This window comes from Mauremys mutica, chromosome 1, assembly GCF_020497125.1.
Source record: "Mauremys mutica isolate MM-2020 ecotype Southern chromosome 1, ASM2049712v1, whole genome shotgun sequence".
NCBI lineage: Eukaryota > Metazoa > Chordata > Testudines > Geoemydidae > Mauremys > Mauremys mutica.
In genome coordinates, this window is record NC_059072.1 from 144,763,703 (window position 1) to 144,786,252 (window position 22,550).

Consider the following 22,550-nt stretch of genomic DNA (forward strand, 5'->3'; position numbering starts at 1 on the left):
GGAAAATACTGAAAGCAACCTGGCTGGTGAAAATAAAAAATGGTTTCCGGCCTTTTTTTTTTTGGTCCTTTAAACTTTTGATGTCACAGACTTGAAAGGATGGAGGGGGAGCACCTTTCTGCCCAGCAGGAAGCAGATTGCATTATACTGAAAACAAGGGCCAGGTAAAGATCCAACAGGGGATAATTTAGAACCTGTCGGTCTCCAGGGGCTTGGAGATGGGTAACTGTAGTGAGGCGGCCTGGCTCCCGGGCACAGCTGAGAGGGATAAGCCAGACCAGCTGCCTCAGTGGGCGGAGCCACCGCTGCCTGTCCCCGCCCCCCGGAAGTCAAGGGGCGGGACAGGAAGTACAAAAGCCCGGGCCCAGCGCTCAGTTGGAGCCCGACCGCGGGAGGAGACAGACGCTGGTGCCCGAGCTCCTGCCGAACCAAGCCTGCCCCGAGCCCTGTACCCAGAGGACGCCTGGTCGAACCTGCCCCTGGCCCGGTACCCAGAGGAGGACTGGCCGAGCCTGCCCCGGACCCGGTACCCAGAGGACGACTGGTCGAGCCTACCCCAAGCCCGGTACCCAGAGGAGGACAGGCCGAGCCGGCCCCAAGCTCGGTACCCCGAGGAGGAGTCGAGCCCACCGGTACTCCCATCTCAGGAGGAGCCCATGCTGGTAGACCCCCCTGCTGAAGCCGTAACGACACAGGTACCAGTGGAGGGGGAGAGTGGAAGTGGCCCGGGGATAGCCGACCCCAGTCTGGCTGCCGCTGACCCTGAGCCTATGTCAGTGTGTTGCGGCCAGGATCCCCACTGACTACAGCGGCTCCACGCCGCTGTTAGGGCCCTGGGCTGGGACACAGTGGAGTGGGTGGGCCTGTGTCCCCCCTGCCACCCCACTCACGGGTGGCAGTCTCCCCGTCACCCCAGCGCTCAGGTTTAGGCTTACCTGAACTGCTGCTCAGCACTGCCTAAGGGTCTGAGCCCTCTGTTTGTTGCTGCCCCGCCCTGCGCTAGGGCCTGGGCTTATAAACTGAACTACTGCTCAGCCCTGCCTGAGGGCCTGAGCCCTGCCTCTTGTTGCTGCCCCGCCCTGAGCTAGGGCCTGGGCTTATAAACTGAACTACTGCTCAGCCCTGCCTGAGGGCCTGAGCCCTCTGTTTGTTGCTGCCCCGCCCTGAGCTAGGGCCTGGGCCTATAAACTGAACTGCTGCTCAGCCCTGCCTAAGGGTCTGAGCCCTCTGTTTGTTGCTGCCCCGCCCTGAGCTAGGGCCTGGGCTTATAAACTGAACTACTGCTCAGCCCTGCCTGAGGGCCTGAGCCCTCTGTTTGTTGCTGCCCCGCCCTGAGCTAGGGCCTGGGCCTATAAACTGAACTGCTGCTCAGCCCTGCCTGAGGGCCTGAGCCCTGCCTCTTGTTGCTGCCCCGCCCTGAGCTAGGGCCTGGGCTTATAAACTGAACTACTGCTCAGCCCTGCCTGAGGGCCTGAGCCCTGCCTCTGGTTGCCGCCCCGCCCTGAACTAGGGCCTGGGCTTATAGACTCGAACTGCGGCTCAGCCCGGTCTGAGGGTCTGAGCCCTGTGTTGGTTGCTGCCCGCCCTGAGCGAGGGCTTGGGCTCATGGACTTGAACTGCTGCTCCGCCCTGCCTGAGGGTCTGAGCCCTGTGTTGGTTGCTGCCCCGCCCTGAGCTAGGGCTTGGGCTTTATAGGCTGCACTTCTACTCAAGCCTCCGGTAGTGAGGCGGCCTGGATCCCAGGCGCCCGAAGGCGAAGAGCGACCCCTCACCGGAAAAGGGGACCCGCAACCGGACCCTTACACGTGGCACGTGACCAGGGATCCTTGCCCAGAGATGTAGGCACGGGCCCTGGACCCTTCTGAGAGGGGAGCTGGGGGGGAGCGAACCCCACCCCGAGACATGGATATATCTCAGCTCTTCGCCTTCCTGACCGACAGCCAGGAGCGACAGCAGGCGGCCCAGCTCCGGCAACAGCAAGAGCAGCAGGCCGCCCAGCAACAGCAACAGCAGCAGCTGGTCGAGCAGCTGGGAGCCCAGCAGCACCAGCTGATGCAAGATCTGGCCACGCGCCACCAGGACTTCCAGAGGGAATGCCTCAACCAGCTGGCCGCGGCACTGCCCCGGCCTGCGGAACCCCAGCCGGGGGGCTCCGAGGGGGCACCGCGGCCGAACCCACCCATCCGGCTGACCAAGATGAGCCCCAGTGACGACCCGGAGGCCTTCCTGGTAACCTTCGAGCGGGTCGCCGTCGTAGCCGGGTGGGCTCCGCACCAGTGGGCGTCCCTCTTGGCCCCGTACCTGACGGGGACCGCCCAGACGGTCTACCGGGGCCTGTCTACGGAGGCCGCCCAGGACTACCAGCAAGTAAAAGCGGCAATTTTGGACGCCCTGGACGTGAGCCCGGAAACCTTTCGCCAGCGGTTTAGGGGCTTGACCTACCCCACAGGGGGCCGGCCCCGGATGGTGGCCCAGGAACTAAGAGAGACATGTAAACGATGGCTACAGCCCGAGACCCGAACGCCGGGGGAACTCATGGAGCAAATTGTGTTAGAACAGTTCCTCCATATACTCCCGCCACGGGGGAGAGCCTGGGTCCTCCGCCATCGGCCCTCGACGCTGGCGACTGCCGTCTCCTTAATGGAGAACTTCCTGGCCGCAGAAACGGCCGCGGCCCCGACCCCGTGAGTCGCCAACCCCGGGATGGGTCGCCCTAACTTCGAGAGGAGGGCCCCCCTGGTCCAGTCGGACCCCCGAGAGTCCCCCCGGGGGCCCGATCCCCGAGGCCGACCTGGGGAGGCCCCGGGGCAACCCGCGCCCACCTCGCCTCCCGGAAAATGGGGAACCATGCGTAACTCTCCGAGAGGGGCCGCAGGAAGACGTCCCCAGCCAGACCGAACTCACCTGGGACCCTGCTTCTCCTGCGGGGAGTATGGACACCTACGCCAGGACTGCCCGACGATGGAGTGCCACTTCGGCCAAGTTTACTCCGGTGAAGGCCGCGCCCGGCGTCGCCAGGCCGCCAAAATCACGGTACCCGTGGTCCTGGAGGGGTCCTCAACGGTGGCTCTCATCGATTCCGGCTGCGGGCAGACACTGGTCTGCCAGAACTTGGGGCCCCGGGCCGACCCACACCTGGGAACGATTCACTTGCAGTGCATCCACGGGGATACTCGGCCGTACCCCAGTGCTCAGGTCCAGCTAACCATAGAAGGAGTCACCCGATGGTTGGTAGTGGGCCTCGCCCCGCGCCTGGCATACCCAGTAATCTTGGGCCGCGACTGGCCCGAGTTTGCGGATGTCCTCCGCCGCCACGCCGGGGAATGCCCGACGATCACGCCGGCCTGGGAAGGAGAGCTTCAGGAGGCTGTCGAGGGCGAAGAAGAGCCGTCCGAACCCCTCGAGCAGCGGAACGAGGCAGAGGACTCCCCTGCAGGGACCCGAGAGGGCCCCCCACCACAGACGGACTTCTGCCGCGACCAGCGGGCCGACCCCAGCCTCAAGCGGGCCTATGAACAGGTGGCCGTCGTCGACGGCACCACCATAGACTCTTGCCAGGCCACCCAATGGCCCCATTTTGAGTTACGGCAGGAACGCCTGTACCGGGTGGAGAAGGACCCCTGGACAGGCGAGCTTCAGACCCAGCTCCTCGTTCCCCAGCGTCATCGACGAGCCGTCCTGAAGCTAGCCCATGACGTCCCGGCGGCTGGACACCTCGGCCAGGAGAAAACGTTGTCCCGGGTTTTGACGCGCTTCTTTTGGCCTGGCGTGCATCAGGAGGTTCGGACTTACTGACGGTTCTGCCCCGACTGCCAGTTGGCTGCACCGGCCCAGACCCCGAAGGCATCGTTGATTTCCATGCCATTGATCGAAACCCCCTTTGAACGGGTGGCCATGGACTTGGTGGGCCCGCTCCCCAAGAGCGCGGCCGGCTTCCAGTATATACTAGTCCTGCTGGACTATGCTACCCGGTTCCCCGAGGCGGTCCCCCTCCGGACTATCACGGCCCGCAGCATCGCCAACGAGCTCGTGAAGATCTTTGCCCGTGTCGGGTTGCCCCGAGAAATCCTGACTGATCAGGGTACTAACTTCACCGCTCGACTGTTCCGCCAGGTGTGTGAAGTCCTAGGAATTAAACAACTGCATACGTCCGTTTACCATCCGCAGACCGACGGGCTGGTCGAGCGCTTTAATAGGACCCTGAAGAGTATGCTACGGTAGTTTCCCCCAGACGACCTCCGACGCTGGGACCAGTTGCTACCCCCACTGCTCCTGGCGATCCGGGAGGTCCCGCAGTCCTCCACTAAGTTCTCTCCCTTCGAGTTACTATATGGCCGACGGCCCCAAGGCCTCCTGGACCTGATGCGAGAGACATGGGAGCAAGCCCCGTCCCCTGCCCAAGGCCTCCTGCAATACGTGCTGCAGCTTCAAGAGCGCCTGGCCCGGACGGGGGCCCTTGCCCACGAAAATCTGAAAGACGCCCAGGAGTCTCAAGCACGAACCTACAATCGTGGGGCGCAGACTCGCGAATTCCAACCCGGGGACCGGGTCCTACTCCTCCTCCCGTCTAACGAATCAAAGATCTTGGCCCGGTGGCAAGGGCCGTACGAGGTGATCCGACGGATCGGGCCGGTCACGTATGAAATCTACCAGCCCGACTGGCGAAAAAAGAAACAACGTTACCACGTAAACCTTCTGAAACCATGGCGAGAGCGAGAAGGGCTATTGATTACCCCCTACCCGCCGGACCCTGAGCTGGGCCCCCAGGTGACAGGACCAGTGGACTCCGAAGGGCCCCAGCTCGGGCCGACCCTGACGGCAGAGCAACTGAAACAAACCCAATCTCTCCTGTTGGCATTCCCCCGTACCTTCACAACCCGTCCGGGGTGCACCACTCTTGTCCAGCACACCATCCAGACAGAGCCAGGCGTGGTGATCCGAGGTGCCGCTAGGCCTTTGCCCTACCACATGCGGCCGATCGTGGAGGAAGAGGTACGAGCCATGTTGGACTTAGGGGTCATCGAACCATCCCAGAGTGAATGGCGCAGTCCAATTGTCCTAGTCCCCAAGCCGGATGGCAGTAGACGGTTCTGCATTGATTTCAGGCGCGTCAACGCTATCTCGAAGTTCGATGCATACCCAATGCCCCGAGTAGATGAGTTGCTCGGCCGGTTGGGAGAGGCCCGATACATCACCACTCTGGACTTGAGCAAGGGGTATTGGCAGATTCCCCTCGAACCGACCTCCCGGGAAAAGACCGCTTTCGCCACCCCCACGGGCCTGTACCAATTCACCAGGATGCCCTTCGGCCTCCATGGGGCCCCGGCCACGTTTCAGCGGCTGATGGACCGCCTCCTCCAACCCCACCAGGACTACGCCGCTGCATACCTGGATGACGTCGTAATTTATAGCCGTCAATGGGAGGACCACCTCAACCGCGTGGCCGCAGTCCTGAGGTCTCTGCGGGCTGCCGGGCTGACAGCCAACCCAAAGAAATGTCGAATCGGGTGGCAAGAAACAAACTACCTGGGGTATACCGTCGGCAATGGACTGGTAAAACCTCTCATAGGGAAGGTTCAGGCTATTGCCTCCTGCCCCCCGCCAACTACTAAGCACCAGGTACGCCAGTTCCTGGGGCTAGCGGGCTATTATCGACGTTTCATCCCCCGATTCGCGACCCTCGCAGCCCCCTTGACCGGATTGCTGACCAAAGACAGTCCCTGACAGATACGGTGGACCCCGGAATGCGACGCGGCATTCCAGGCCCTCAAGGACAGCCTCTGCCATGAACCCGTCCTCCGCAGCCCTGATTTTGATCGGCCCTTTATCCTCCAGACCGACGCCTCGGAGGCGGGACTCGGCGCGGTCCTCTCCCATGAGGTCGATGGGGAAGAACACCCGGTCATCTACATCAGCCGGAAGCTATTCCCCAGGGAGAAGAACTACGCAGTGGTGGAGAAAGAGGCCCTCGCTATAAAATGGGCGTGCGACGCCCTCCGGTATTATCTCCTGGGGGCCCCGTTCACATTAGTGACAGACCACGCCGCGCTCCAATGGTTGGCCCGAATGAAAGATCACAACATGAGGCTGCAGAGGTGGTACCTGGCGCTACAGCCGTACGCCTTTACGGTCCTCCACCAAGCTGGGAAGGACCACGCGAATGCAGACTTTCTTTCCCGGCTGGGAGGCATGGGCGGGTCCGGCCCCGCTGTACGGGAGCCGGACTTGCGTGGGGGTGTGTGTAGTGAGGCGGCCTGGCTCCCAGGCGCAGCTGAGAGGGATAAGCCAGACCAGCTGCCTCAGTGGGCGGAGCCACCGCCGCCTGTCCCCGCCCCCCGGAAGTCAAGGGGCGGGACAGGAAGTACAAAAGCCCGGGCCCAGCGCTCAGTTGGAGCCCGACCGCGGGAGGAGACAGACGCTGGTGCCCGAGCTCCTGCCGAACCAAGCCTGCCCCGAGCCCCGTACCCAGAGGACGCCTGGTTGAACCTGCCCCTGGCCCGGTACCCAGAGGAGGACTGGCCGAGCCTGCCCCGGACCTGGTACCCAGAGGACGACTGGTCGAGCCTACCCCAAGCCCGGTACCCAGAGGAGGACAGGCTGAGCCGGCCCCAAGCTCGGTACCCCGAGGAGGAGTCGAGCCCACCGGTACTCCCATCTCAGGAGGAGCCCATGCTGGTAGACCCCCCTGCTGAAGCCGTAACGACACAGGTACCAGTGGAGGGGGAGAGTGGAAGTGGCCCGGGGATAGCCGACCCCAGTCTGGCTGCCGCTGACCCTGAGCCTATGTCAGTGTGTTGCGGCCAGGATCCCCACTGACTACAGCGGCTCCACGCCGCTGTTAGGGCCCCGGGCTGGGACACAGTGGAGTGGGTGGGCCTGTGTCCCCCCTGCCACCCCACTCACGGGTGGCAGTCTCCCTCTCACCCCAGCGCTCAGGCTTAGGCTTACCTGAACTGCTGCTCAGCCCTGCCTAAGTGTCTGAGCCCTCTGTTTGTTGCTGCCCCGCCCTGAGCTAGGGCCTGGGCTTATAAACTGAACTACTGCTCAGCCCTGCCTGAGGGCCTGAGCCCTCTGTTTGTTGCTGCCCCGCCCTGAGCTAGGGCCTGGGCCTATAAACTGAACTGCTGCTCAGCCCTGCCTAAGGGTCTGAGCCCTCTGTTTGTTGCTGCCCCGCCCTGAGCTAGGGCCTGGGCCTATAAACTGAACTGCTGCTCAGCCCTGCCTAAGGGTCTGAGCCCTCTGTTTGTTGCTGCCCCGCCCTGAGCTAGCGCCTGGGCTTATAAACTGAACTACTGCTCAGCCCTGCCTGAGGGCCTGAGCCCTGCCTCTTGTTGCTGCCCCGCCCTGAGCTAGGACCTGGGCTTATAAACTGAACTACTGCTCAGCCCTGCCTGAGGGCCTGAGCCCTGCCTCTGGTTGCCGCCCCGCCCTGAACTAGGGCCTGGGCTTATAGACTCGAACTGCGGCTCAGCCCGGTCTGAGGGTCTGAGCCCTGTGTTGGTTGCTGCCCGCCCTGAGCTAGGGCTTGGGCTCATGGACTTGAACTGCTGCTCCGCCCTGCCTGAGGGTCTGAGCCCTGTGTTGGTTGCTGCCCCGCCCTGAGCTAGGGCTTGGGCTTTATAGGCTGCACTTCTACTCAAGCCTCCGGTAGTGAGGCGGCCTGGATCCCAGGCGCCCGAAGGCGAAGAGCGACCCCTCACCGGAAAAGGGGACCCGCAACCGGACCCTTACAGTAACAAATGGGACCACACCTGTCACTGAATAGGAAGAAAGACAATAAGGGTAGGAACATAGAGATCTGGGAAGCAGCTACATGGTCCATCACCTTCCTTGTGACTTCCGGTGAGCACTGGGAAGTGACTCGGAGACCCTTATAATAGACAAGGACAGAAAAGAAGAGCACTCACTCAATGTGAACTAGATCCCAAATCCAGGTCTCAGGGAAGAATTTCCGAACTGTCTTTATCACATAAGACTGACCCATCATCTTTCTGCCATCTAGAGGTGAAGAGAGAAGTTTTATTTATGGTAAAAGTGTCATATTAGGGAGCATAGGCTAGAGATATCAAATAGGATCTGCCTGGAAACTCCACTGAGCATAGTCTGACCTGAGGGAAACAGAATTTTTTCCATGGGATTTCTCCCAACAAGAAATCCTGTTTTTCTTGCAGGAAAATTATAAAAAAATAAGGAACTATGGGGCAGGGGGAAGGAACTACTTAACTTTTTTGTTTTCCAACTGGAAACGTTAGAAAACAGTAACAGCTTACGTTTACCCCACTCCCCCACTCTTTGTTGCTGGTTTCCAATTGAAAAACAGTAAGAAGGTGTGAAAGTATTTTTTCTCCGTTGTCTTATACTTTCTGACTACTTGTTACTTTTTTTTCCTGTTGGTAAGTCAGCTGTGTCCACTGGCTAGTTAGAGAAATTGGAGGGACATGTTTCCTGTGATCTGTCCCAAGCCCCATTCTATAGTCAAGGGAGGGGCAAAGGCTGGAAAGGTGACTTCCAGAACCATATTCCCTACAAAGATCCTAGGGGTCCTATCCTAGGAATCCTCTGTTCCCTATTTAAAGGTGGGGTAGTGAGTCAGAGTTCTGTCATTGATCTGCTTGTGATATTGAGCAAGTCACAGAATCACAGAACCCAGGGGTTAGAAGGGACCTCAAGGGTCACCTAGTCTAACCCACTGCCAAGATGCAGGATTTGTTGTGTCATTTAACTTGCCTGTGCCTCAGCTTTCCCATCTGCAATATCAGGCTCAAGGTACTTCTACCTCTCCCTGGGCTACAGAGAAGGAGAATTGTAATTCTTATCATCCACTGTAAAATGCTTTGAGATCCAGGACTGTTAAATGCCACACGAGTGCTAAGTACTAAAGGATATGGCATCTAAACCATTAGTAGCCCCATTCTATTTTCTGATCCGTCCTTGTTTAGATTTTAAGTCAGTTGTGAGCTTGTGAAAGGCTCTGGAGCAATGAAGCCTGGAGAGTGAAATCTTTACCATCCTCTGAGAAGAGGCAGCATTGCAACCTTTCCCTTATTTTCCCCTGCGCACAAGCTGAGTCAGACTCCAGTCAGTCCTTTGGCCATTCTGCAGAAACTACAAAGGAAGCACTAACTGAGGCGAACCAGGATGTGCAGACTTGTTCCACTAGGAACTGTGGGACACACTGATTGGCCAATTCATTCTACACAGGGGACACTATTGAGGTGCAGCCAGATTGGAACTGGTGACCTGGAAGTGAAAAGACCATACCCCATTTCCCAAGCCATCCAGTCCACCCCTTTTTTACACATTACCTTCACCAGCAGATCCACCACTGAAACCATAGTGGGGCGTGGACTCTTTTGGGCATGCTTTGTCAGATGGACACAGGACTGGCTTCCGTATTGTAGAATTAGTAAAAACCTTTAGACCCATATTCTTAAAATAAAATAATAAAACAATTTACTATATTGCTCATTGTATTAATAGGCAACCAAACAACTTCATTTCTCCCACATCCTGTTCATTACTAGCAGTGGTTCCCATTTAACATCACAAGTTTGGTCTGCTCAGGGGATTGGTGCTCAGCTATCCATGGGGGCACTTCAATATTATGGTGAAGCATGGCATAAATGTAGATTTAGGGGGCTATATGAGTAACAGAGTTGGTTGTATATTAGTTGACGAGCAAAAAGTTTGATGAATTTAGATTTTTTTTGGTTCAAAAATCATTCCCAAACCACTACACATTTCTGTCATTTTATTCACTATTAGTAAGCATTTGGGTTAATAAATGATTAATAAATGTTTTCATAAAAAGTTGTTATAGATGGTTACAGAGTCCAATAGGTCAATAAACTGCTTATAGCCATGTCTTATAAATAACTAAAACACATTCTTCTGATGTGCTCATAACCATCTATAACATACTACTCATGTCCATAACATGTTTACAATATTGATTAATCATTTATTAATCCTTATAAACCATATATATATGGAACGTTAATATAATCTGTGACCAATTTGCTGAAACTGTCTCCATGCCACCCTGTAGACATGGAATGCCCCTGCTTAGCCAATACCAGGAATGAAATCCCGGCCCCACTGAAGTCAATGGCAAAGCTCCCACTGAGTCCATTGTGCCCAATATCCTGTCTCCAATATTGGCCTATACCAGAGCTTATTGGGGAGTGTATAGAATAGGGCAATTATAGTGTGATCTTCCCCTGTCTTCTACATCCAGCATCTGGTATTTGGAGTTTTAGGGCTTTCCCCCAGCACTGAGTTGTGTCCCTGACCATCTTGGCTAATAGCCATTGATGGACCTATCCTCCATGAACTGATCCAGTTTTCTTTTGAATGCAGTTATACTTTTAGCCATCACAACATCCTTTGACAACGAGTTCCACAGGTTAGGTGTGTGCTGTGTGAAAAAATATGTCCTCTTGTTTGTATTAAACCTGCTGCCTATTAATTTCATCAGAGGGCTGCTGTTTTTTGTATTGTGTGAAGGGGCTAAATAATACTTCTCTATTCACTTTCTAAACACCATTCATGATTTTATCGACTTCTGTCATATCTCTTTTCTAAGCTGAGCAGACAATCTTTTTATTCTCTCCTTGGACAGAAGCCCTTCCATACCCTTGATTGTCTATGTTGCCCTTTTCTGAATCTTTTCCAGTTCCACTATATCCTTTTTGAGATGGAGTGACCAGAACAGGACACGGTATTCGAGGTGTCGGCGGATCATGGATTTATATAGTTACATCATGGTATTTTCTGTCTTATATTCTATCCACAATTTCCTAAGATTCTGTTCGCCTTTTTGACAACTGCTACACACTGAATGGAAGGTATCAAGATTTTTTGAGACTGCAAGCTCTTAGGAACAGGTACTGTGTCTTCTGTAGAAAATGGCTATGTAGTGGGAGTGGTCACCCGCTCCTGCCTTAAAAGGCTTAAAACAGCCTGGGGAGAGGGCTGTGGCAGGGAAGGAAAAGTGGGACTGATTGGGGAAAGCAGCCTCAGCTGGGGGCCATGCCCCAATCAGGCCGGGGCTGGCATAATGAGGGCCCAGCTAGCCCTTATAAGAGGGCTGGGGCCAGAAGCCAGAGACAAACTCTCTCTAGTTTTGAGAGGGAGAGACCTGGCTGCAGGGATCTGAGAGAACATACCTAGAGTGGAGCAGGGTTGGGGGAAGGCCAAGGAAGCTGGGGACCTCTGGTCTGGAAACCCCCCTGGCTGTGGCCTAGTGGAAGGCCAATTAGGTACTGAGGTTGCAGCCCATGGGTAGGCAGAGGCAGCAGGTCCAAACATCTCTAGCCTATGATAAGTGGCTTTTACACTGCAGTCTTCCCCAGTGAGTGGGGGCTAGATGGTGACTGGCAGTAGCCCACAACTGAGGCATGGTGGGGATAGAGAGTTGGGGGTTCCCCTGGGTGGGGATACCCTGAGACTGTGGGGGTATTGCCAGGGGGCAGCACCCCAAAGACCAAGGGCGGTCCTTGGAGGGACATGGGGGCCAGCGGCAGTGGGATACCGGCCTGTAGAGGGTACTCCAGAGACTGATGAGCTAATTCCCCTGCACCATCACAGGCCACCACACCGTGGAGTCAACCACAATAAATATAACTTAGCATAACTCAGGGGGCAGTCTAAACAAAAGTCACTGCATGGGGAGAACGGAGGACCCCCTGAGATATGGCGGACATTTCCAGTGAATCCACTATCCCCCTAGTAGTGGAGAGACATTGCCTGAGCAGGGCTTTAAAATCTGAGACAATCTTTCTACAACTTTTCCCTCCTCTGCTGTACCTTTTCTGGAGCCAATACAATGACAGCAACATTGGGGAAACATTCAGAAGACTTACCCTGAAAACACCATAGACATCCCCGTCACGAGTAACGTTCACAGGCACATAGTATAAGCCATTGAAAAAGGTGTCTGTGACTGGGATGCACGGCTCTTCGTTGTCATCTTCCAGGTTGAGCCCATTGTAGTAATAGCCATAATACTCTTGCACACGGAGTTGATTGTATATCTGGTGGGAGAGGATGAAATCAGGTGAGCATAAGGAAACGTCAGAGGTGTAAAATCCTGTGTCACCACTGGCACTTACCAGGCGTGAGAAAACTCCAAGCTGGAACCTTTGCCCTTCAACAGAGGTACAAGAAGTGTTCCAGCTTAGTAAGAAAACTGTCCTGGGATACTTGAAGCTGTATTAGACTCACATGCTCAGCCTCTTAATACAGAGTGAACTAACAGCAGCTTTGGAGCACCACAAGAGAGAAAACACAGTGAAGAAGAGACCACCCTTATTATGCAACCTCCTGCTTTAAGAGGCCACCTCAGAAATCTCCTCCAATGTACACAGTACAAGTATGCTCCAACTTTATGAGAAAACCGCCGCTACTATAGTATGGTTCTCTGAAAAGTGACTCTGTAGAAATGGTACCAGGGCTCCAGGTTTATGGTTTCCCAACAATTCCAGATTCCTTTTCAAATTTCTAGCTTCACAAACTTGCCCTGGGATCTTAGCGTCAAGCTGGGTTGTCTCTTGAACATCCTCATCAATAATGCAAACAGTACAGGCCCTTGGCGACATCTATGCAATCCTATTGCTTGCAGTAGGTTTGCACAACTGAAACTGGCTGGAACTTAGTAATCAATTCTGTTGATGATGCACAAGAAGGAATAGACTCCATCACCTTCTCTCTGAGCTGTGCTGGCACTGCAGAGTGCATGGGAGCAAAAATCAGCAAACATATTTTTCTCATTAAAGCGTGTAGATATGAGCCTGAATGTTTCTGCACAAGGAGCCTGATTCAAAGCCTCCTGAAGTTAATTGAAAGAGTCAAATGACTTCTATGGTGTTGGATCAGGCCTACTTGAGTAAGAAAATGCCATTTTACATAATCACTTACTTCCCTAGACTATATACCAATGTTAAGTGCTTTAAGTGGCCCTGGTGATGCAGGTTTCTGGTATTCCCATATAATAACAATAATACTTTACTTTTATATTGCACTTTTCATAAGTAGATCGCAAAATAGTTTGCAAAGGGAGGTCAGTATCATTATACAGATGGGAAGACAGAGGCACTGAGACTTGCCCAAGGTCACCCAGCAGACTTATAGCAGGACCAGGAAGAGAACTCAGGTGTCTTGGTCCCTGTCCAGTTCTGTATCCAGTAGACCACCTATGAACTGAGACTAGATAGCCATGTGTTGCAAAGAAGTAACCAAGATATTGCAATTAGCAACAGCATAATTGAAGATTTCTCTCTGTGCCTGGAGGTATGTACTCCAGCTACATCCTATCATACCTCAGCGTGTGGCTACTGGAGGAAGATCTTTGGAAGCAGAACTCAGAATTGTTCCTTGGCACTTCCCTGCCATGTTAAGCTATAAACCCCCTTGAGAAGCACAATATTCTGCACTTCTCTGAGTAGAGAGAGAAGAGGATTTGCGGCAGGGCTTACAGTGTCAGCAGACAGCTCTTGCTCAGGTCTCAGGAGCAGGACACTCTGATCCACAGCCCGCAGGGCGCAGTAGGAGTTGGCGGCAGCCTCAAGGAGAAGGCTGATGTTAGAGGCTGGGAGCCCCTGCTTCTTGGAGAACTGCAGCTGGACCTGGAATTGAGCAGAGAAATCAGAGCCCTTTAGGAGAATCATTTTAATGTGTAAACATCAATCTCATGGAGAGATGATAAATAGGTTCTCACTCTTCTTCACAGCCTCCTTCTATTCTTTGCGGGACAAAGGCCTCACTATCAAACAGAATCTCCCAGAGTCCCTGTTTTAGGGCCAGACATGACCTCAGAGGCCCTGCAAAGCATCCCTGCTCCTCTCTCTCCCCACCTTCACTGGCAGTCCTCACTCTGCTTGAACATCCATCCACGTCCCTAACATAAGCATCTCCTGTCTCCCTGCTATTCTTCACCGCTGGCATTCCCTTGTTCAAGTGTGTTTGCACTTTCTTTGCTCTCTGCTCATGAAAGGAAGCCTGAGTGCAGGGCTGGAATCACATCCTCTCGGTTCCCTGAGCCTGTGGCAACCTGGGGCGGGCCTCGAAAAGAAAGCAAAGCTCTTACCTTGTTCTTGAAGCACTTCTCAATCTGCAGTCTGGTGCTATCGGCCACCAGCTCGCCACCAGGGTGCAGAGTGTAGACCAGTAACCGGGCACTGGGAGCCAGCTTCTCACTGCCAGTCAGTGAGATGAAGAATGTTCCATACGGAGCTGCAGGAGGAACATGAAGCCAGTAGTAGGAAAAGCCAAGAGAAGAGACAGGAGGAATCACGGCTTTAGTGGATGAGCTAACATTTGTGCCTGTAAGCTAAAAGCTTCTTTAAAATGAGATAGTTGGCTATTGGGAGACTCAGCTCTCACCAGACTTCAAACTGCTCCCCTCAGTGAGATACCAGATGCCAACATTAAGATGTTGAGCACCAGGCACTTTGCAGAGTGTGAGGTGAGCTGCAGTCAGAGAAGAATTCTACTAGCTTCACTTCTGGGTAGGAAAATGTGCGTGTGAGTGCTACACGCATGGCACACACTGAGATACTGTCCACAGAGATTGAACTCAGGACCTTCAGCACCAAATAACCCAGGCCACTACCTCCTGAGTGAAAGGAGAGGTCCTTTAGCTGGCTGAGATAGTATAGTAGCAGGCTGTTATCATCATTAGAGGAAGACAGCCTTATTTGCACTAGACTGGTGTATTACACCAGTACCTGGAAGAGGATGGAGTGAGAAACATACAACATGGGTGTTTCTGTTACACCAGGAGTAAAACATGTACAAACTTAGTGTTGACAACCAACTACTAAAGACAGGTTAGTCATCCAATCGGGGATCAGAAACAATACCATGTGATTTAGGTGATCATTCACATACTTCAAATTATGAATAATGAGGAGTCATAGTGAACAATTTGCAAATGCCCCTGGAGGAGAAATTAAAGAGAAAGAAAGGGACAAATTCACACCAAGTATCACTCCTAGCTAATCATTCAATTGAGGAACAACAGGATTAATCTGGTTGTGATGCCAGGGGATGGACCACATGGTGCACTAAAGTCCCCTTCCAGTGCTAATAATGCTGTGATTGTGGCTTATGTCAGAGATAGGTCTAGTAACTAACACCACATGGAAACAGATTCCAGGCAGCTGCTGTACTCAATTTTAGCCCATTTCACGCAAAATACTTATGCTTTGGAGTTCACATCTTTGTTTTCTAACATCTCAGCACTTACCATCTGTGATGCTGACTTGCTGTTGACCATTCAGAACAATTTTGCCTTTTGACATCACCTGTGCACAAAACGACACCATGAGACGGGATCAGAAAAAGTTAAATTTGTTTCAGTGGGCTAGTAAATATCTATTATTTAGTGATGATCAGGATTGTAATGTTTGGTGCTCATAAAAATGAGGGCTGGATAGCCTAATGAGAGTTGGACATAGCTGCAGGCAGATCCTCTGCTAGTTTCCCCCATTCCTCTCACACAACTGTATCAATGACCCTCTGTCCTGCCCCACAACTCCTCTCCTCCTTCTGCTAGTCCAGTGCTGGGCTCCCCACACAGCTTTGCCAATGCCCCTCAGTCCTGCCCTGCAGTATCCCCTGAGACTCTTGTCCTGGCCTTTCCTGCATGGCAGTTGTGCAGCACAAGGGACTGAGATATAGTCCCCCTAGTGGTAATTTTATGCTCTTCACTTCCTGGTGCTCACAGTGCCCTGGGTGACTTTAGAGATCGATGTTTAATGTGCTCCAAGTTTAAACGGGCAGAGCCCTGGTGGAACCCATTGACAAGACAATGTCTAGGTTCTGATTTTTTACCACTGACTTGTCTAGGTTATATATGTTTCTGACTTGATCAATACTCAAACAAGGTTAAAAACAAAGAGGCTTTCAGGGAAGCAGAGCAGCCACCCAACATTTACCATATAGTAGAAGTTCACACTGGTGGCATCCTTGTATCCCTCTTTGTTCAAAATGTAGTGCACCATGATCCTCCTCTGCTGGCCACAGCTCAGCATCTCCGGGATATGCTCGAGCTTCACAAAGCTATTAGTGCGGGAGTAGAAGCGCTGGATGTGGTAGGTCGTCTCAGGTTCGTAAGTGTCCATCCAGACAAGGTCTCTACAGTCATCTACTGCATATTTGGCCTAACAAGAGACATGGAGAAAAAAGCAAACACAGGATTTCATGAAGAGGAAATTCAAATGTCAAAGGGCAGCTGGGGCAGAAATGTTTATTCACAGCTGTTTCTAAGATAATCTGCGTAAAGCCATGGGAAATGGTCTTTAGAGGATATTTAGTCTAATAGATCTACCAATATTTTGTGTATGAGCTTGTGTGAACATTCCTGCAGAGCAAGTCCAGTCCAGGTAGGCTGCATGCTGTGCTAGTCCTCTGGCGTCCTTAACACGTCCACTCCTCTGGTGGGCCTAGACAGACATGTCACTGTACATCCTTGTGGGGCTGGCTATGGCTGCATAAGCTGTTAGGGGACTCGGCAGAGCTAGCACTGAAACAGTCCCAGACAGACTGGATTTGCTGCTACCTCTCTTCTCCCCATGCCAGGGGAAAGTGAGCATGTGCCAAGGGATGTATGTGTCTCTGGAGCAGTAGGGAGGGAGAGAGAGGCAACAGCAAAACAAATAGTTGGTTTTGGAGGTCAGTGCATCCAGGTTGGATGTGGAAAGACAAAGAGGCAGGGGGGAGGAGAAGGTAGGAAGGAACTGGGGTTGCTTGAGTCCCAGCACTTCATAGTGATGTAGTCTGTCACTCTCCAAGCACTGATGCTGTCCGCTAGTTGTCCCCCTAGCCAGGCCATTCTTGGGGCTTGCCACACTCTGGCCGTCACTCTGGCTGGGGAAACAGGGACGCGGGCTTGCTGAGCTCCAACCAAGGGAGCTGGGGAGCGGGGCCGAGGGTCTTGCTGCTTTTCATGCTCCAGCCAGGGGAGCGGGGCCAGGGGGACAACACCAAAATCAGTGGAGGCAGCAACCACACAGGAGGGGACAGTACCAAGTTGCAGAGCAAGTTGGAAAGATTGGAGCTGGGAGCGAGGGATGCAGGCATTGAGGGGAGATTTCATCCCAATGATGGATGGATACACAATGAGGGGATAGAGGCAAACAGCTGAAACCATCATATTCAAATGAGTTGATTATCATCTTCACTGATGAATATATTGTCCTCATGTCATCCTTTCAGATAACCACATCTGAGGTTGCTGCTGGATCAGGACTGGGAGACCAAATGAAAATAAGCTCATTGAGTTCCTCTAAAAACATTTTTCCCCTTCCTTCTTCTCTACTATCCTCCCCATGGATGCAGGTGACACTGGAGGGATCAGCTACTTCCCCACACATTGTAACTCCCCCGGAACAATATTTTCCATCAGAATGTCAGCTTGCTTCTCCCTCCTTCCCCAGTTGAATGACCCTCTGGGGGAATAGAGCCTTTCCTCTTAGTTCTCTCATTTACTTACTCTCAACTTAAAACTGGGCTCAAAGAATTCAGAGGTGTCGATGGAAAACCGAGCAGTGCCATTTTCATTTGTGATATAGTCAGCAACATGCTTCTCATTGAGCTCTAGCTTGATGGTCTCGTTTGCCACAGGGATGCCATCCTCATTTTCCATCTGAATCTGAATAAATAAAGGTGTCCAAGATGTTCAGCAAACATACAGGACAGGTAAAGCCCCACTTCCTCCCGTTAATATGTTAGGTTGGCTTCAAAGCCTTCGGTATTGAAGACAACCTGTGTGGAGGCTACAGTGAATAGCAGCAGGTGTCATCAAATAGTCAAGTATATTTAAAACACATGCACCGATCAGAGTATTTTGTATGTTCTGTGAAGGGCAGGGAGAGGAAATTCCCTGTGGAGCTTCACAGGAGGGACAAAGGAAGTCAGATGGACTATCCCTGCTGTGGAGAGAAGGAAGGGTTTATATACAGGATTAGGTATAAACCAGCATTCAAATCCTGACCTCAGACTCTTGCTTGCTGGGCCTGCTGGGAATGGCTGCAAAGGTGGTGCTCTTTTCAGGATGCTAGCTTGTGAAACCTGCAGTGCTTAGGGGGCTCGGAACTGATCTGGTGCCTTAACAAAGACCCTTCCCCCCAGTATAAATTCTTTCTTCCTTGTCCCCACGGGGCTCATGTCATTTTGACTGTACAAACCCTTGCCCCATGCACACACATGATAACGCAAGGTTCCATGGCCCAGACAGGTTTCCTCATCTTCTCTGAAAGCCCCTAATGCAATGAGAGAACTGTGTATTGGGGGCTATTGCCATGTGGTGTTACCGAGGGAACCTGCCACTGGGAGTAGAGGGATGGTCATATACAGCATCACAGAGATCACTTTTGTGACTTCAGAGTTTGCCCAGGACATTCTCTCTCTGCTGTCCTACCTCTCCATAGTAAGGAATTCCCCTTTTGTAGTACGTGTCCATGTTCTTAAACCACATTCTCTCCCTTGCCTGGTAGATGGAAATGTAGTCAGTACCTACAATCTGCACGCCTGAAAAAGGGTGAAGAAGAAGAGACAAGAATCAGAACTGGATGGAAGATATGCTTTTAAATAAAGCTGCATTGAATGATCAGATGCAGTCTCCAGCACCCTGGAGGGGATAATTATGCTTATAAAATGGTACTTGATGGTGAACTGAGTCTCATGCTGGGCCATCAGAGATTCCCATCAAAGATTACCAGCTCTCAAAGTAGCCTCTCAAATTTAGCCTGCAACCCCCACCCATACCTCAGCCATATTCTAGTTTCCTTTCCCACCAGTGTTACCTGTTCCGTCCTCTGTGAGGATCGCCTCTACTTCAAGGGACCACAACATCCTGGGATGATAAAGCTTGAACGTTTTGGTGTTGATGACCTTCGTGATGCAACCATCCTTCCCCAGCTAAAAAGTGAAGGGACCACCCAGTGAGCATATAGGGAAAGAGCCCAGTTCTCTGAATGGTCAAACAACTTTTCTTTGACCTCATCTGTAAAGCTCTTCAGACCCTAGCACCCCTGTTCTCATCTCCCTCACCTACCTCTTTGCTCTTGTCTTATTGCTCCTCTCTTGCTCCATACCTAACCAATCCTTCACCCCTGCGTCTCAGGAGTGTGGATTTTTCACATTCTGAGCAGTGTAGCTGGGTCAACCTAACTTTTAAGTGTAGATCAAGCTTTGGTCATGAATAAAGGTGCCCACAGAGAGTTATTCTGGAATATCTTCCCATATAGACAAGCCCTTAGTTGGCTCAGCAAAAGTTCAATCCTGCAAAGTGCTGAGTACTCTAGCCCTGATTCAGCAAAGTATTTATGCTCATGCTTAACTTTAAAGCATGTGAGTAAACCCAAATGATTTTAATGTAGCTACAACAATTCACACCAGTTAAGGATCTGGCCATAAAGTTTTAATAGTCTGATTGCAAATCCCTTCCACTCTCAGTTTCGTTCTCTTGACTCATGTAATGACAGAATTATAATAGTTCACTCTTTCTTGATGGAATCTCCCAGGGCAGATAAAATCTGAATATCTAAAGTTTAAAAAAAAAGAGAAAGAGAAAGAGAGAAGATGCAGAAAAAAATGTTTTAGGGAAAAGGAACAAAAAAATCACACCTTGGCGGCCTTCCTTATACATTATAAAGTTAATAAAACAAAAAGCAAAAAGGCACAAGGTCAATGTTTATACCCTTTGCAGGCTGTCTTCAATACATAAACAAGAGCAATAAAGATCTGTTTATCAAAGAGAAGAGGTGACTACTTTTCTCCTAACCTCTTCCCTGAAGTGGGATTATTTCTCTTTGAATCAACAGGCTAACATTTTTGGTGTTAAATCTGGTAAAACATAATTCAGCTACTAGCACTCCTATTCCTGGGATAGGGTGTTGTAGATTCATACTCTTTGCTGAAGAAAAAAACCCAGTGTCCTGGCTAAAGTGCCCCACTCAGATAAATAGGCTATAGTGTCTGAGGCTGCAAATGTAGAATAGTCATTGCATTTGTCTGCCCAGTCACTGCACTCCCAGTCTAACCCACCTCTCTGTGGCTCCCATACATAATGGGCCAAATTCATCCACAGTGTATTAAAAAAACCTTCGCATCCAAAGGCCTCCAACCATGCCACTGAGATATTGGGAAAAACATGCCTTCGTCTCACAGTGCCTCTAGTCCCACTCCAAGAAATAGGAAAGGGTGCCAATAAAGCCTCCGGGCACCGTGCGATGCCCTGGATGATAACATTTATAAGAAAAGAAGAGCAGTGCAGGCCCATCTCATACTTGTGCAGTAACAGCTTCACAGAATCCTTTGGGAGTCTCATTACACTTGTCGTTATAGTGCTTCCTGCACACACTGAGCTGGACTCTCCCCTGCACAGGCTGGCCATAGGTATAGCTAGAGGAGGAGGAAACACAAAAATGAATCAGCTCACAAGATCACAGTTGCCAGGGCTGTCAGGAAACCAGTAAAGGCTGTAACACAATATGGACTAAAAGCTAAAATCCAGATAAGGCTAGTTCAGCTGGACTCAGGCTTCAGACATCTTTCCCTCCTCATTCCCTGCTTCTCATGGAAATGTCATTACTGCCTTACACAGGACTAGGGTTACCAATTTTCTAATCGCATAAAACCAAATACCCCTGCCTCACCCCTGCCCCGCCCCTTCTCTGAGGCCCCGCCCCCACTCACTCCATCCCCCCTCCCTCCGTCACTTGCTCTCCCCCACCCTCACTCACTTCCACTGGGCTGGGGCAGGGGTTGGGGTGTGGGAAGGGGTGAGGGCTCCAGGGTGGGGCTAGAAATGGGTTCAGGGTGAAGTAGGGGGCGTCAGGTTGCTCTGTGTGCTGCCTGTGACTGCAGGTGCTACCCCCACAGCTCCCCTTGGCCAGGGTTCCCAGACAATGGGAGCTGTAGCGGCAGCACTCAGAACAGTGCAACGTGAAGCTTCCCTGATTGTCCCTGTGCATAGGGGCCGCAAGGACATGCTGGCTGCTTCGGGGAGCTGCGCGGAGCCAGGGCACTCAGGAAACCTGTCTCAGCCCCACTGCACTGCCAACTACACTTTGACAGACCAGTCAGTGGTGCTGACTGGAGCCGCCAGGGTCCCTTTTCTACCATGGCTCTGCATGTGATGAAATGGGAATTTTCTGTAATATCTTTTTATTAATCCAATGTGTGCCATAGTTTCCCCCTGTACATGGCATTGCTACCCAGTGGGGGCTAAAGGGTTAAGTCTATTCTCGTAGCAATGCAGGAAACCTGAGGTGTGTGTCACCTAGCCATCTGGTATGCACCGTATGGGTCACTAAAGGACTGGCAGAGGCTAAACCATATCAACGGAAAATCGGAGAAGACAATGGAAACCTCCAGAACACTTCAATCTCCCTGGACACTCAATAACAGACGTAAAAGTGGTAATTCTTCAACAATAAAAACCTTCAAAAACAAACTTCAATGAGAAACTGCAGAACTGGAATTAATTTGCAAACTGGACACCATCAAATTAGGCCCGAATAAAGACTGGGAGTGGATGGGTCACTACAAAAAGTAATTTTCCCTCTGTTGATACTCACACCTTCTTGTCAACTGTTGGAAATGGGTGATGTTCACCTTGATTGCATTGGCCTCATTAACACTACAAAAATTAATTTTCCCTCTCTTGATATTCACCCCTTCTTGTCAACTGTTGAGAATAGGCCACTTCCACCTTAATTGAATTGGCTTTGTTAGCACTGATCCCCCATTTGGTAAGGCAACTCCCATCTTTTCCTGCGCTGTAATATTTATACTGCTTACTGTAATTTCCACTCCATGCATCTGATGAAGTGGGTTTAGCCCATGAAAGCTTATGCCCAAATAAATTTGTTAGTCTCTAAGGTGCCACAAGGACTCCTCGTTGTTTTTGCTGATACAGATTAACATGGCTACCACTCTGAAACCTCCAGAACATTGACAGCTAGCAATCAAAAAACAAGAGGAAAGAGGTCTCCCCCAACCCAACATCTCTCAACAGGGAAGCTGAGCAGAGGCCAGCTCGCCAGCTCCAGAACAAAGGACTGAGAGGTGCAGCGGTGGCTTCAGGCACCAGCGCTCCAAGTCAGCCAGCCTTCAGCGGTGCGCCTGCAGGAGGTCTACCGGTCCCGTGGATTTGGTGGCAATTTGGCGGCGGGTATGCTGAAGCCGTGGGACTGGCGGACCTCCCGCAGGCGTGCCACCAAATCTGTGGGACCGGGGACCTCCTGCAGGCAAGCCGCCAAAGGCTGCCTGACTGCCGTGCTTGGGGTGGCAAAAAAGCTAGAGCCGCCCCTGGAGAGGTCACAGGCAGGGGATAAAGAGTTGATTTTTGGGAGCAGCTGTGTTGCTCTCACCTGGGACTTACAAAGGCACAGAAAGCCAAAGCCAGAAATGGATTCCACAGCAGCTTGGCTAGCTAATTGCACTGGCTAGGCCGGAAGAACTATGTCTTATGCTATGTCTGCACTAGCACTTTTGTTGGTAAAACTGATGTCACTCAGGGGTGTAAAAAACACACCCATAAG

General features: G+C 52.0%; 1 protein-coding gene across 1 annotated transcript in view; it reads right to left on the reverse strand.

Moving 5' to 3' along the window:
* The window catches only part of LOC123343721 (ovostatin-like), a 57,745-nt gene that overhangs the window by 19,689 nt on the left and 15,506 nt on the right, over window positions 1-22,550 (reverse strand). The window contains exons 8-18 of the mRNA XM_044979005.1: window positions 20,292-20,406; window positions 18,807-18,921; window positions 18,422-18,531; window positions 17,495-17,653; window positions 15,939-16,163; window positions 15,248-15,305; window positions 14,087-14,232; window positions 13,476-13,625; window positions 11,865-12,035; window positions 9,312-9,429; window positions 7,908-7,998 (exon numbers count right to left, since the gene is read on the reverse strand). Coding sequence (XP_044834940.1) covers window positions 7,908-7,998; window positions 9,312-9,429; window positions 11,865-12,035; window positions 13,476-13,625; window positions 14,087-14,232; window positions 15,248-15,305; window positions 15,939-16,163; window positions 17,495-17,653; window positions 18,422-18,531; window positions 18,807-18,921; window positions 20,292-20,406 — 1,458 coding nt within the window. The remainder of the gene's footprint in view (window positions 1-7,907; window positions 7,999-9,311; window positions 9,430-11,864; window positions 12,036-13,475; window positions 13,626-14,086; window positions 14,233-15,247; window positions 15,306-15,938; window positions 16,164-17,494; window positions 17,654-18,421; window positions 18,532-18,806; window positions 18,922-20,291; window positions 20,407-22,550) is intronic.